This window comes from Cheilinus undulatus, linkage group 23, assembly GCF_018320785.1.
Source record: "Cheilinus undulatus linkage group 23, ASM1832078v1, whole genome shotgun sequence".
In the NCBI taxonomy this organism is placed as follows: domain Eukaryota; kingdom Metazoa; phylum Chordata; class Actinopteri; order Labriformes; family Labridae; genus Cheilinus; species Cheilinus undulatus.
The window spans coordinates 8,161,224-8,176,801 of record NC_054887.1 but is presented as its reverse complement, the minus strand read 5'-3'; the positions used below and the strand labels follow the sequence as shown (position 1 = coordinate 8,176,801).

At 39.6% G+C, this 15,578-nt stretch overlaps 1 protein-coding gene across 1 annotated transcript; it reads right to left on the bottom strand.

Moving 5' to 3' along the window:
• Window positions 1–840: 840 nt before the first annotated feature.
• On the bottom strand, window positions 841–15,347 carry ucmaa (upper zone of growth plate and cartilage matrix associated a). Its single transcript, XM_041781147.1, has 5 exons — window positions 15,249–15,347; window positions 8,979–9,038; window positions 8,799–8,894; window positions 3,549–3,647; window positions 841–1,316 (listed from the first exon to the last, which is right to left on the bottom strand). Exons 1-5 carry the CDS (start codon window positions 15,304–15,306, stop codon window positions 1,228–1,230), a joined length of 402 nt encoding a protein of 133 aa, XP_041637081.1. The 5' UTR covers window positions 15,307–15,347; the 3' UTR covers window positions 841–1,227.
• Window positions 15,348–15,578: the final 231 nt, after the last annotated feature.

Genomic DNA, 15,578 nt, shown 5'->3' with positions numbered 1-15,578 from the left:
TATTGATTAAAACTGGCCAGCAATAATTGGGCACAAGTCAGTTATGGCATCTCTAATAAAAATATCTGCTAATGTGGCAAGAAAATGTGACATAAATGCCTTGAAACTAGATTTACTAAGATAATTCAGCTTATTTCTAGGCAATCAGTTCCCACATTGCTTTTAGTCGCTTTGGCATTTCTCTGTGATTTGCATTGAGGAGAGAGATATTTATCCAGACTTTTCAGGTAAATTTGGTTTCAAATAAGTGTAATTAGATATAATGATTATAAATTATGCATTAACACTTGCTTAGATTAGAGTTTTTGCTGTGCAGAGGGATATTTGGTTGATACAGAGTGAACCTCTCCTGAATGAGGACACAAAAGTTCTTAAAAACTCTCCATGTGTTTCCATACTGAGTGTTAAAGCCAGATGGCTCTCAGTCAGTTCTGTGAGCCAGTCCACATGCTCTTAGAGGTCTCAAGTGGCATTACTGTATAGAGAGGAAATAGCATTTGTATTGGAAACTGTGCTATTAGCACTCCTAAATGCCCATTCTTTGTCATTTGAGGGTTAAATTGTCCTCTTTATCCTTGCTACTGTTTCTCCCCCGTCCTCCACCTCCATCGTCTCCTCTCTGCCCAGTTTGTGTCGAATATTTCCAGCTGGAATGTGGAATTCATTTCAGCCTGATGACTTCTGCAGCTCACCTCATCTTCTCTTTTATTCCACGCCGCCTACTTTTCCTTTAAATACCGCAAATACCAGATGCAGCTTGGATGAGTAAAAACACACCAGTGGACTGGGAGTCAGGAAACTCATCTTTATTTTGATTTAAAGTTATAAAAAATGGTGCAATCCCTGTGTAGACCAGTCCAGTTAATCTACAGCGTTGATTTTATAACTTCTTAAACCTCAAGCTGACATAAAGGACATAGTTTAGTTTGTATTTACATCTAAAAACAGTGAATGAAAACAAACATGCAAAACATACCGTATAATATCCATTTAATATAAAGAAGTGTGGTTTAACATCGAAAACTGCACTTTTAGTACATTTTACAGTTTGACATGGTGACATTATTGCACAATTTAGGTTTCATAAAAAATGTAAAAAAGGAAGAAACACTATCTTTGTAGAGAAACGTAAGGAACAGTATGAAGACAGCTCTCAAGAATCAAAGTGGAGACAACAGAAGGAGATGCATTGTGGTCCCACCATCCATAAAACATAGTGTTGACATCTCAGTGGAACCAGAGGTAGCGAGGATAGAGGCCGTCATAGTGAAACTCTCTGAACTGCTCATTCGTCTCCCTTGTTCTCTCGCCTTGCTCTGTGGATGAAAAAAAAACTATCAGTATTTTATATTAAGGTCTATAGCAATGGTTTCCACTGGGAAACCACAAATGAGAGTCTTGGAATGTTCTCCAAAATACAAAGAAATTTAAAATGACCTAAACTGATATATTATGTCCACTGTGGTAAAAAAGTATCCCTCTAAGTGAGTTTAAGTTAAAATAAAACCATCGTTAAGTATCCTCCTTGTACTAGCCTGGATCAGTGCATATAGTGCCTAATTTTTTTAAAATTATTTTTACACAATTAAAAAAAACTCTTTGATGTCAAAGTGATGGAAGGCACAGTCAGTGGTTGATCACTATTCCTGACTACCATTACACCACAAAGACAAAAGAACACTCCAAGCAACTCAGAGAAATGGTTACTGAAAAGTAGTCAGGGAATGGACACAAAAATATTTCCAAGGCACTGAACATCCTTAAGAGTTCAGTTAAAACTATCATTAAAAAATGGAAGCAATATGGCACATTAGTAAATCAGCCTAGATCAGGCCGTCCTCACAAACTGAGTGACCGTGCAAGAAGGAGACTAGTGAGAGAGGCCACCAAGACACCTATGACTACCCTGAAGGAGTTACAAGCTTCAGCAGCTGAGATGGGAGACACTCTGCATACAACAATTATTGCCTGGGATTTTCACCAGTGAAAGCTTAATGGGAGAGTGTCAAAGAGAAAGACACTGTTGAAGAAAACTTAACTAGAGTTCACCAAAAGGTATGTGGGAGACTCCATGGTCAAGTGGGAGGAAGTTCTTGGGTCTGATGAGGCCAAAGGGGTGCTTTTTAGCCATCAGACAAGACATTATGACACTGCACATCACCACAAACACACCATCCCTTCACCACTGTGAAGCATGGTGGCAGCATCATGCTGTGGGGATGCTTCTCAGCAGCCAACCCTGGAAGGCTTGTAAAGGTAGAGGGTTAAATGAATGCAGCAATCTGCAAAAGAACTACAGACAATGACCTGAAGCATACAGCGAAAGCTACACAGAAATAGTTTAAAGACTGAATGTTCTGGAGTGGCCGAGTCAAAGCCCAGACAATAGAGAATTTGCGGCGGGACTTGAAAAGGACCTTTCACGCCCGATATCCTTGCAACCTGACAGAGCTTGATCACTTTAGCAAAGAAGAATGGAGTAAAATTGCAGTGTCCAGATGTCCAAGTCTGATTGAGACCTATCCACACGGACTCAGTGCTGTGATTTCAGCCAACGGTGCATCTACTAAATACCAACTTGAAAGGAGTGAATATTTATGCAGCCTCTTATTTTACGTTATATATTTTTATTTAACCAACATTATTTTGTAGGAATCTGTTTTCACTTTGACATTAAAAAGTTTTTTTTTGTTAATAAAATGTGGTCGAGTCATTCATCTCTCAGTCTTATGCTTGACTGATATGAAGCTGAATCAATCCTCAGATGTTGTGTTCATCAGTGGTGTGTAAATTTGTGTCGAATGAGACTAGCTAACACTGATAGTCTCTGCCATCAGTGTGTGAACATGGTGTAACTGTTAAAGTGTGACTCGCAGAGTGAAAGAGTAGTCAGCACGTAGGCAAGCATAACACAAGCTTAAGGTTATTAACCATATGCAAATATGGTTTTGCAAAACAATGAGCACTTTCCTATCAAACCTAGTGTGATACATGACCTGTTGGAGATCTTTTCTCCTCCAGTACTAACAGGCTGACCTAAACCACCAAAACATGGCTTATCTTTTTTAAATAAAGCCCAGTCACGTCTTTATAGTTAGAAGTTCTTAGTTTAGAAACCAACACTTCAACTATATCACAGGGGACAGACAACCGCGGGAAAGATTGTCGGCTTGGTGTGAACCACAAATGGACACTTTGATTTGGTGTGCAGTCTCAGGCACTGTGCTGTGGTCCAAAGGCTCGTGGGTGCCATGAAGTCCATTCAAGATCCAAACTAGAGCTCTGTCTTACCACACCGAGTTCTTTTTAGTGTGCCCTCTGTGAGGTTCTATATATCTGAGGCTTTACTAAAGGATTAATTAAGGTTAGCCATCACATGATGCAAGGTTGCTAAATGAGTCTATGCTTACTGCGACAAAATCTCTACATGTTTAATGAAGTGTCTCAGAACAAAGTGGTTTAAAATGTTTGCATTTACAGTCAGAATGCAGGGTTATTCAAGTGAAGCGACCAATCTTGAATTAAAAGCAGCTGCATTCAGGACTTACCATCACGCTCCTCCTCGACGTAGTTCTCATACTCGTCTCTTTGTTCTTCGTTGTACTCTCTTCTGCGCTCGTTTGCTGCAAGCCTCACTCTCTGCTCGGCTGTGGAAAGAAAAAGGAAGCCAGAGGTTAAAAAGAAGCCAAGAATTTAATCTGCATAAATATACTCATATGTTTCTGATAGATAAAGCAGGTGCAGCCATTACGTCTTCCAAAAACAACCCAGTGTTATGTCTACAGTGTGAGAACGGTATGTCTGATATAATAATAATAATAAGCCTTATTTGTATAGCACCTTTAAAAACAGAAGTTTACAAAGTGCTTTGACAGTAAGAAGAATCAGTATGGTGGATTGGATAGGGGGAATCCTGACCATGCAGACCCTCATCCTTTAGACCAGTGGTTCTCAACCTCTTCAGCCCGCGACCCCCAAAATAAAGGTGCCAGAGACCGGGGACCCCCACTGTACCTGAGGGTGGTTGAACACAGCCATGAACATTCTAGCAGACAAGGCCACCCATTGGGGGGGATAAATGGGAGAGCTTTCTGGGGCCCAGCCAAACTGGGGGGCATGGAGGTCAATAAAAGCATAGTCTATTGTAAAGTTAAGCTGTGATATCCATATTTCATATTTAACCTGAAAAAATAACCACTCTTCTTAAAGAAACAAATACCTTTTTTTAAATCATTTGTGTTGTGAATAGCCTTCTTAAAAATGTAAATTTCTTTTGTTAAAAAAGGGTTAAAATGGTTTTAAAAATTGCTAAAATGGGTAAATAATGGCAAAAAAAAAATGTTGGAAAAGGTGGTGAAGTTGGATTTTAAAAGTAGCAGAAATCAATGGGTTAGAAGTGACAAAAATGGCAAAAATGAAAACATGGGTTAAAGTGGCAAAAATGGGCATAAATTGTATTAAAAAGGAGTTAAAATGTGACTGAAATGGCTTTAAATTGGCAAAATGTGTGGAAATTTGGTGAAATGGGTTGCAAAATTAATATAAACTGGCAAAAAAAAGGTTAACTGAGAAAGAAAAATAGACAGATATTGGCAGAAATTGGTTAAACTAGCAATAATGGGCTTATCAAAGTGAAATGGGGTTGAAATGGGAAAAACAATATAATTGAAACAGTATAATTTAAAAACTATCTTTTTTTTAGGGCAACTGGAGACCCCCCTCTCAGTGTCTCATGACCCCCATAGGGGTCCCGACCCCAAGGTTGAGAACCACTGCTTTAGACAAGCACCATCATTATCAATCAATTAATCAATCTTTATTTGTATAGCACTTTTCATACAAAAGAATGTAACATAAAGTGCTTTACACAAACAGAAAATTAAAAGACAATACATGATATATATGAAATATTAACCATCCACCATTTAGTTGTTTTAAGGTGTTGTTTAATATCACATATACACTATAACTGATAAAGTTCCTCATAGTTAACAAGGATTAAACATGAGTTACAGTTGACAAATACCATACACTGTAAGTTAGTGATTACACCCACACCTCCCTCTCTGTACCTGCAGGGTAGAGTAGGTGTTTCCTCACCCTGCAGGTACAGGAATGTCCATGTCTACATTGCACATTACAGCACTGTCTGTGTTTTTCCTTAAGCCTCTAATTTTGTTGAACCACAACAAGTTTGTATGGATTAGAGAGTGTTAGGACTACATCACACCATTTCATGGCAACGCAGACCTGTAAACGTGTTTCACTCTCAGTAAGCTGGTAATTTAACCCTGAGGTGTTTTGTATGAATATCTGCCTTCACTCTAAGCTCTCATGTTGCTCACAGCTATTTTTGATTCACTCAGTTTCTCTAATCCTTTCAAAAAGGGGGGAAAGCTTTCTGCAGCCCAGTCTCATGGGATGTCCCATGAAGGTTAAGAAATATTGTCTTTTTAAGCAACAATAATTTACTAATGATGACATAAATTCTCACCATTATCTGTTGAAATAAATAAAAAAATAAACATTCAAAATAAGCACAAAAAATACAGAATTTCTGTTTGGTAGATTATTTCTTTGTTGCAACAATGCTTCTTGGCAACAAATCTTATATTGCTGAAAAGCCTGGTTTTTCCCTTTTAAATGGTGCCACATTTGTAGGGAACATGCATTTGTGGGATGAGCAGCAGAGCTGAGTATGTGGGTTGCACCAATGAAAAATTTGCCAAATCTTTTCTGCCAATACCAAACAGCTGATTCTGCCATTGACTCTTGTTTGGTGGATTGGATGATTGACGTTTGAAGAAACAAGGCATATTGACAATTTAACAGTTTATTCATCTAACAAACAGGAGCCTCAGTAGCGTGTGGAAGAACCATACACAGCCACAACAGCCTGGCAACTCCTCATGCTGGTCACACTCTGCTGTGAGACTGCATCCCATTCTTCAACCAGCATTTGTTGCAAGTCAGGGAATGTTGTCAGCCAGCCAATGTTGTCAGCCAGTGTTGGTCACAGGCACGAACAGCACGCCCAAGCTGATCCCACAAGTGTTCTGTGAGGTTGAGGTCAGGACTGCTGGCAGGCCAATCCATCCTCTCCACTCCCAATCCTGGAGGTAGTCTCTGATGAGCCCCGCTCTGTGGAGGCGAGTGGTATCATCTCAGAGGATAGAGTCCATTCCAGACTATTGCCACTGGTTGCAGAATCTCATCTTGATATCTCTCTGCATTGAGATTTCCTCCAATGATGACAAGCCTCGTTTTACTAGTGAGGGAGATGCTGCCCCACACCATCACACAGCCTCCACCAAAAGATGTTTCTCTATCAGTGCAGCAATCAGTATAGCAGTCTCTGCACACTTCACACTTTGATTCAACGATCCAACATCTGTAGGCAGAACATGGACTCATCGCTGAACATAACATTCCTTCACATGTTCGGGTTCTAATGCATGTGTTGCCGACACTATCACAAACAGGCCTGACAGTGAAGGCAGTCATAGTGGGCCACCGGAGATTGGCTGCGAGCTGTTGGCCTTATCATCCTGCAAACCTTGACAGCATATATGTAGAAGACAGTCTAAAGTTAAGTGCAGACAGTGGGGAGAAATGGTCTTCTTGGGGTGTTCACTTCATGGCCTGTCTCTGACATCCCCTGTTGGGTGGAACTTGGCCTTCAGTTTGGCTTACTCCATCACCATAACTTGGTTTTGCAGAACACCAGCTTGAAGTTGCCCTATCGCACAGGCCTCAACCTGGTCAGTCAAACGTGGCATGACAATTCTTGGAGCAGACACCTGCTGACAAAGGTAGCAGGGCCCATGCTCACCGCACCTGACTGTCAGCATCTGGGGGTACCAGAAGCTCAAAACAAGAGTCGATAGCAACAACAAAACAAACTATTTGGAATTGGCAGAGAAGATTTGGCAATATTTTCTTGGGCACAACCCACATACTCAGCTCTGCTGCTCATCCAACAAAGGCATGATCCTTACAAATGTGGCACCGTTTAAAAGAGAAATAATTAACAGCCTTTTTTAAGAATATTGCCAAGAAGCACTGACACAACAAAGACATAATCTACCAAATACAAACGTCCTTGCTTTTTGTGCTAAGTGTACATATGGTAGCACAGCCAGATTTTACAGCCAGAGAACCACAGGTGCACCCTGCCCTACTCTACCTTTGAATGGTTGCCCTTGACATTCCCACCCAAGCAACCAACAATAACAATGACATATTCTAGCCAAATGGAGGCAATGTGAGACGGGTCCCCATCCTTGAAAAAAATGCAGTATAACAATGAATAATAGGCATAAGAGGGAATTCAGAAGTGGGCATAACCTGCATATACCCTTTACTACACCACTGGGTACAAGGTTTCTGAGACCACACAATATGAACGGGTTGCAGTGATGTTTGACCTCCATATACTTATCAGTTTACCCTCAAGTACAAGTTCAGGTTTGACAAAAAAGCCTCAAGGCTTTCTTAGAATATGCGTCTCACAAGATTTGAGGTCACTAATGATCTCCAAAAGGGTTAATCTAAAGCATACCTCCATCAGTGGCTATCACTGCTGTGGAGGTGTGAAAACAATAAGACGACCATTTCATTATAAAAACAGAGCTGAAGTCGTACTCAGTTATGAAATCATTCAACATCTGTTGAAAATATTTCATAAATCTAATCGGAGTTCCAAAGCAGCAAGTTTTTTCCCTCATCCTTGAGTAAATTTTGTGCTTTTCAGATCAAATTGTCTACCTAAGAGCTAGAAGCCTTTCCCAGGATAACCCTGATCACCAACTAGATTTTTTTTTTACAAATACAAATATAGTCTAGATTCAACTATTTAACCTGGGATTTTGCATTCCTGTGTGATGTGCATCCCACTACTACCAAAAATGAGCTATTCCTCATAACATAAGGCCTCCCTCAGGTTCTTGGCAGCTTTACTCTGTAACTGATAAGTTTCTAGGGATTTGAATTATTTTTCCAAGAATTTGGACCTGTTTTGCTCCAGAGGTCGGGAAAGGTGAAATGAGCCTTTGCATGCTTATCTGTAAAAATATAAACCAGTCTTAGTTATTTTGTTCAAGACTATAAAAAAAACTTTCTGTACACTTGCAGATTCTTCTAAAATACGCCTCATAGCTGTTTTTGTTCCTCTCAATGTACCCGTGTGGATTATAGTGATGCTGGCAGTGAAAGAATGGGCTTATTGTACTGAGAAACTGAGCAGGAGAGCGTGCTCCATACTGCCCTGTGACTCCTTGTGCAGCCTCCAGCTTCTCTGTGTGAAGTTTAATAGCTGCCACTGTATAGAGCAACACCTGCTTGTGTTTCCATTACTCTCTTTTTATTTCTCTCTTAAATGTTTGCAGCTTGTAGTCAAAACCTCAAACCAGAGCGTCTTCAGAGTCCAGCTACAAACTGATAAACCATTAGCCCTAATGCACATACAAATGTCGTACGAAAGGCAGAACATGACAAAATTTAGACTGTCTAGAATTATTTCACATGGTCAATCACACAAGCAACAAAGAGGCATATAAACACCCCATATCTAAACAAATCCAACCCCCACAACTCTATATTCATACCAAAGACCAACCACTTCCCTCATATTCCTTATGAGAGTTTGCCTTTATGCAGACGACTCAAATCTATATCTAATAAAACATGGGTCGACTAATGTGTTATCTTTTCATGCCGCCCTGAAATCCAAGGGATGCCCCTGACTAAAGCCCACTGTTTTCGTCACAAACAGGTTTATCAGATACTGAAGAGCTTACCTTGGTATTCAGCATAATATTGTGGTGATCGGCGACTCCGTCGTTTGAAGAAGCTGGAGGCTTCTGACCCTGCCATGAACAACTGCTGTGCTGGCCCTTAAAGTCAGAGGTCGAAATTTTCAGTTTTTAGAAGCATTTGACCCAAAGCTTTGTGAAATAATTGAAAATGTCTGGTATTACCTTTAGGATCTTTTGCTTTTGAGTCGTCCTTTACGGCCGCATTTTCGACCACACTGGAAACTAAAAAGTGAGGACAGAGAGACATTAGAGCTTCTTTTCTTAAAAAAAAAACTCGCCAGGTTTTCCAAGACTAGTACTAAGGTAAAAGTAAAGTTACTCTGGTTAAAACTTACTCAAGTAAAATTACTGAATTTAAAAAGTGCTAAAGAAAAAGTAACTATCATAACTTGAGTAAATGTAATTAGTTACTGTCCACCTCTGGTTACAGTGCATTGTTGGGACTCAGCCATGTGGTGGATTTCATAAACAAAGATTCAGGTCTAACAGGCCCTGTTGGAGCCTGCATGGAGCTGTTTTGGAGGGAACTTTGAAACAATAGGAGACACTCTGAGAGACTCATCTTCCCAGTAGCCCTTGCAGCAGGACACATTCTCCTTTCTGATAGGAGAGTTTACATGGGGCCCAGGGGTGATTCCAACGTCATTCAAGCAGACCAGTTGCTCTGTTTCCCAGCTTTAGCTTAAAGGTCACATATTTTACCCTTTTAAGTTAAGGTAATATTTGTCTCAGAGGTCCCCAAAACATGCTTGTGAAGTTTGTTTTTGAAAAAACACACCAGTATTGGATTTTTGTGTGTAAACCCCGCCCCCGTTCCAGACCTGCTCCGAACAAGCCGCTTCTGTGTCTGTAGCTTAAATCTTATGGAGCTGTCTGACTCCGCCCCTGACCCCGCCGCTCTCAGAAAATGGATGCGGCCCTCATCCTCTCAGCTGGCAGCTGAGAGGAAGATCAGGAGAGGAAGGCGGAACTTTCTTTCAAGTGTGGAGGGCCAACCGAACCTGGGGGCGGTGCAAACTCCCTACATGACATCATGAAAGGAAAATCTGAGAATGGCTTGTTTCAGCATACATTTTCTGAAAGGCGGAGAAAGAGAGGGGTTGGGGGATTTTTCTCATTCAGGAAGGAAAGGAAATCATGTGGCCCATTGGGAGAGGTAAACATTTCAAAATAAAAGCCCTCATATTTAAATTTAAACCTATATAGACATCCACTTTGTTTTACAGTATAATAATATGTCTATTTGCTCTATAGAATGTTTTGAGAATAAAGTACTAGTGATTTCATGGACCTTGTTAATATTAGGAGTAAAATACATTAATATGATTGAATAAGCCAGGACTATTTGTTAAAAATGATGAAAACAATGAGATAACTGCTTGTTTTTCCAATTTTTCCCCCATTTTAGGTCAAAAATTAAATAACAGTTCTCCCGATTTTTGAGTCTGGGTTCAACCAGGAAAAGGATCTGAAAAAAAACACTGACCCCTCTGTTCACTTCCGTTCTAGTTGGACATCAGACTCCAATCACACACCGGGATTCAGAGTAAGAGACTGTGTTAATTTTGGCAGCTATTTTTAATTTTAGTCTTAGTCTTTTAATGTCATGTCTTTTAGTTTTAGTCACATTTTAGTCACTTCTACCTTTATTAGTTTTAGTCTAGTTTTAGTCCATTAAAAGTTCTCACATTTTAGTCTTTACTTTTAGTCCAAGCATTTATTCTCTTGCCTAATTGTGGGACCAAATCATGGTAGTGTGTTCTCTGCACCCTGCCAAATCTGGGGTCCCTGCTTTCTACAGCTGAGTGGCAAAAGAGACTACAGATGCATTGTTTTCAGGCAGATTTATCCACAGTGGAGAAAAATCACGTATTTTTAATGTCAAATGAAAAATTAATTATATTTTAGTCTATTTTAGTCATCTTGACTTAAACTAAACTTAGTTTTTTCCAGTTTTAGTCATCACAGATCTGTCTTTGACTAGTTTTAATCTTAACCTTGCAAAGCAGATGGATACGCCCGTTTCCTTGTTTTTCACAGGCGAATCTATCTTGCAAAGCTCCCCATCTGAACCGTTTGGGCCCGGTTAGAAAGTGACAGGACCAATCAGTGACGAGAGGCAGTGGTTTCAGGTGCGGCAGAGTCCTGACGTAAACAAGCAGCAGCAAGAGCTGGTGTAGTTATGGAGGAAGAGATTAGCGTGGATGCTGCTAAAGCGCCGGTTTTATTAGAACTTGACGACATTTGAAGAAGAACAAAGAACAGGATTTAGTTGTTTTCTTTTCAAAAACGACAAAAGTCGAGTACTGACATGTCTATAGTCGCCATGTTTTGCGCATTTGCAGCTCGATAGCGGCTACGTCACCTGTTTTGTTGCTCTGATTGGCCCGTAGAGATGTGACAGACAGAATGTTCATCCAATCACACTCTGAGTTTTTTTCAAAGCCTCTGCCTTTTCTCAAATGTTACCTATTGAAGCTTGCTTTCCCAGATGGATGCGTGAAACAAATTCATCTGGCGTGTCAGGTTATTTTAGTCTAGTTTTCGTCATGGAAAGAAAGGCTGTTGACGAACATTTTTAGTCATAGTTTTAGTTGACAAATTAACACTGGTAAGAGACTTTGACTTGGGCATAACTAGGAAGTGTTTCATGTGCATAATATGAAAACAGCATTTGTTGTCTAATTGTATGTAACCCTCCTGTACAACTCTAGTTTTTGTTTAGAAAATGGTAATATACCTGCCAACTCTGTATCACCGCTTAACATGGGAGAGGAGTTGGTGAGTCTACTAATACCTTAGAAAACACCTGACATACTATAAGGTTAATCAAACGACACTGCCTAGGAAGCAAGAGGCCTGCTTACTGTAATATCTCTGTTTAAGTAACTGTAAAGTGAGCCAGGAAACTCCCCTGCACTTATTCTAAACACACTTTAACCCCTTAAGCATGATAAACATCACATAGACTTATTTCACACAGTTAAACCTTTAAACAAAAATACTCATTTATTCATGAGCCAACATGGAATAGAAAATCAACCTTTTAAACCTGTTCAGTCCTAATACCCAGGATTTTATAAACTCAGTCTATTGGTACCAGTTGGCGCGCTTGTTGAAGCTCACTTGAATCCGGTGTGTTCATGATCATCAGTGCTCACAGTTCCTTCCTATGACGGAGTATTAGGGCCACACGAAGAGAAAGAAAAAAAAGGATCATTTTTTTTTCATATTACAAGAATAAAGTCATAATATTACAAGAAAAAAGTCGTAATATTATGAGAAAAAAGTTGTAATATTATAAGAAAAAGTCGTAATAATACGAGAAAAAAATATTACAAGAAAGACAGTCTGCTGTGGCACCGGGGATCTATGACAGAGTATTGTCCTGATTCTGATAATAGTTTGATACTGATGTGCCAAAAGATGAAGTATTTCCTTATTTGTGAAACCGATACTAATACCTTCACAAGATGCTCCACATTGCTCATTTTAACGGAGGCGGTGCCCCGGCAGACTTTCTTTCTTGTAATATTTTATTCTCGTAATACTACGACTTTTTTCTTGTAATATTACCAGTTTATTCTCGTAATGTCACAAAAAAAAAAAAAAAATTCTCTTTGTGTGGCCCTAATACTCCGTCGTACCTTCCAAAACAGTGAGAATTGAACTATTTCACAGTTCCCACGCAGTCAACATAAGGGGATGAGAAACCCCTCAGCAACACGTGGGCGGTGGCCGTCTTCTGCAGAGACGAGTCCCTGAGCACCTTCACAGCACTGTCATGGCGGGGCAGCAGATCCAAGCACACTATTTGAGATTAAAATTAACTTATAAACTCTCTGTCCATAACTACCCTAATGTCCACGTTCCTGCATTTTAGAAAACGGTCTTTACTGACTCAGAAACCCGGAGCATCTGTACTTTTTCTCCATGCACAAACACTCTTCTCCTTTAGCGACAGGCTAGGCTACTCAGCGTTAGCTCGCAACATTGACATTTCTTGCATGACTTTACAGACTTTAACAGGAATTATTTAGCTCACTTTCAGCACAAATAAAACCCCTAACAAAACAAAACATTCAGTCGCTATAAACCTTAAGAAATAAAATTCAGGAGAATGATGATAGTATTTTACAATTACTTCACAACGGTCTGTCCTTTAGGACATAAATGTAAAATATCACTGAAAATACATTGTTTAGAACGAATTTAGCAAATGGTACACAATTCTTTCCCTTAATCAAAATTAACGAAAGTGTTAACAAAATACACCATAGCACATTTAACCAGGGTGCTACATGTCTGCTGAGCCGTTGCCTCGCTGTGTCTGCTCATTCTCTCCTAGGTTCTAGTCAGACATTTAAAGAATATCCGTCATCTTCTCTCTCTAGTTTCTATCCCTCTCTCACAGACACATCTCACCACATTTTACTTTATAAAAATCTTTTTGTTGTGGTTTAGTTAACAATAGTTATCTGTTTAAGCGTCATTGATAACAACTGACACTGCTTTGTTTAACAAACCCTATCATAGACTTAAATAGAAGTTGTCTGTGATTATTGAATATACACTGTAATAGTCTACTAGTTGAGAAGATCAGTGCTCATTCTCACACCTTCAATTTATATACATACTGATGATTGTTAAATAATATTATTATTTAAATCCTAATTCTGGGACTGATTTTTACTTCTTTTTGGTTGTTGTTTCCTTTTTTAACCTGGTGAAGCTCTATTTTTTAAATAACATTTTTTAATTTATAACAATAAAACCCAAAGTGGGTTTAAAGGTGCAATAAAGCATGGAATTAATAGTGATTTTAAAAATGTGTGCACTGATTGTGGATTGTATTCACAACTTATGTGATTAATCTTGACTATATATATATATATACATATATATAAACATATATTTGTAAAAACAATGGGCCCATCGAACTTAACCTTTTGGCTTATATTAATAAATGTCGTCTGGGAAAGGCTCATTAGCTGAACTTTTCAGAGGCCCAGCTATTTCTGTGGGCAGATCTATTAGCAGATAGACAATGGCCAAATTATAATTGTTGGATTTGAAATGCATTTTTCTTTGTTTTTTCTTCGCATGAAATTTTTGTTCAATTATGATTTTATATAAACTCAGACACTGGAGACCAGGTGAATCTTTGGAATATAAAGCCAAGGCTCAGGGCAGGCCTGACACAGAAGATAACAGGCCACTCATTAAAGGGCCATCATCAGATGTGATTCAATCCATGGATCACCAGTGTTTATGCTAGCCTCCTGGCTACTATTCACAGCCATGCCCAAGCCAAATGCACCTTTTCAGGCCTGTCTAGCAGAAACATGTGCCTCTGGCCTGTCCACAGTCCCCTCAAGAATCAGAACCCCCCCCCTCCCTCCACCTTTCAGAAAATGTGTGCTGAAACAAGCTGTCTCTCAGATTTTCCCCTCATGATGTCATGTGGGGAGTTAGCGCCTAAAATGAGACATCTATTTTTTTTTTTTTTTTTTTGGAATGGCCCTACCACACCGTTGTATTAAAAAGAAACAGAAAACTTTCCCCTCTCTCCCCTCGGCCTCGGCTCCAGATGGTTGAAGGCAGGTGTGTGAACGAGGGCCAGCAGCTGTGCGACCATGCTGACATGCCTCATTTATGTGTTTAATTAAAGTGTACCTTTGATGTTTGCTTACTTCTGGATGTGATGGAATGTGGTTACATGGATAAGTGGAATCCCGATCCTGGATTATAAACAAACGGATCAAAATCCGAGCTGATGGTAGACGTTGGACGCTGTTTATTGACTTTGTAAGGACACACACCCAGACTGCAGTACTTCCACTTCAGCCTCAGTGACTGTTTAAATAATCCATTTGCCAGATTGAGATAGACTATTGTTTTTTTCTTTTTAATTTTCTTTAATTCATGGATGTCTTTTCTATGAAACCATGTAACAAATGATCCATAATTCTGAATTTTAAATTTGTATTTGACTTTGTCATCATACCACGCCTGAGTTCACTGATTGGTCTTTGAACTAGCTGACCTCTCCACACCTTTGAGAGGACTTTGTAATTCTGTCTGGAGAACTCTTGGACATCCCGGGGTTAAATTACATGTTTAGTTTATCAGATTGAAGAAGACTGAAGAAAATGTTTTCTTGGCCCATGCAGCGTAAACAAATTGTTCTCCAGTACCTGATTCTGAAAAAAATGACTATAACTTTGAGTGAAATGTTGAATTAAACTTATGAATAATCTAACTTAACCCTTTAGCCCCTAGATGAGCTTATATTATGCATGCACAATGTATATAAAACTAATATTTTAAAATTAAAAAATGCGGTAATTAAACAAACAATCCTCTGAACCCACAAAAGGTCACATTCAGAGATATACAATGACAGGGAAAATGTCCCATCTAGATACTCACAGGTGAGGATGAGGAGGATGGAGAGCAAAGAGAGCACCAATACTCGAGTCCAGGACATCTTGACAGAGAAAATCAGGTACCAAACTGGATTCAACAGCTCACCTAACTCGAACTGAAGTGAACTGGGAGAGGAGAGCAATATGAAGGAGGAAGGTGGCAGAGGCAGGGACAGAAGAAGAAAGTGGGAGGAGGGAGAAAAAAAGGTTCAGGGATGGGAGGGAGACTGCTGGAATTTCAATTGCCCAGGGGAGAAGATGAGGAAGAAAACAAGGAGGAGGAAGAGGAGTGATAGGATGAAGAGAAGAGGAGGATTGCAGAATGGAAATCAGG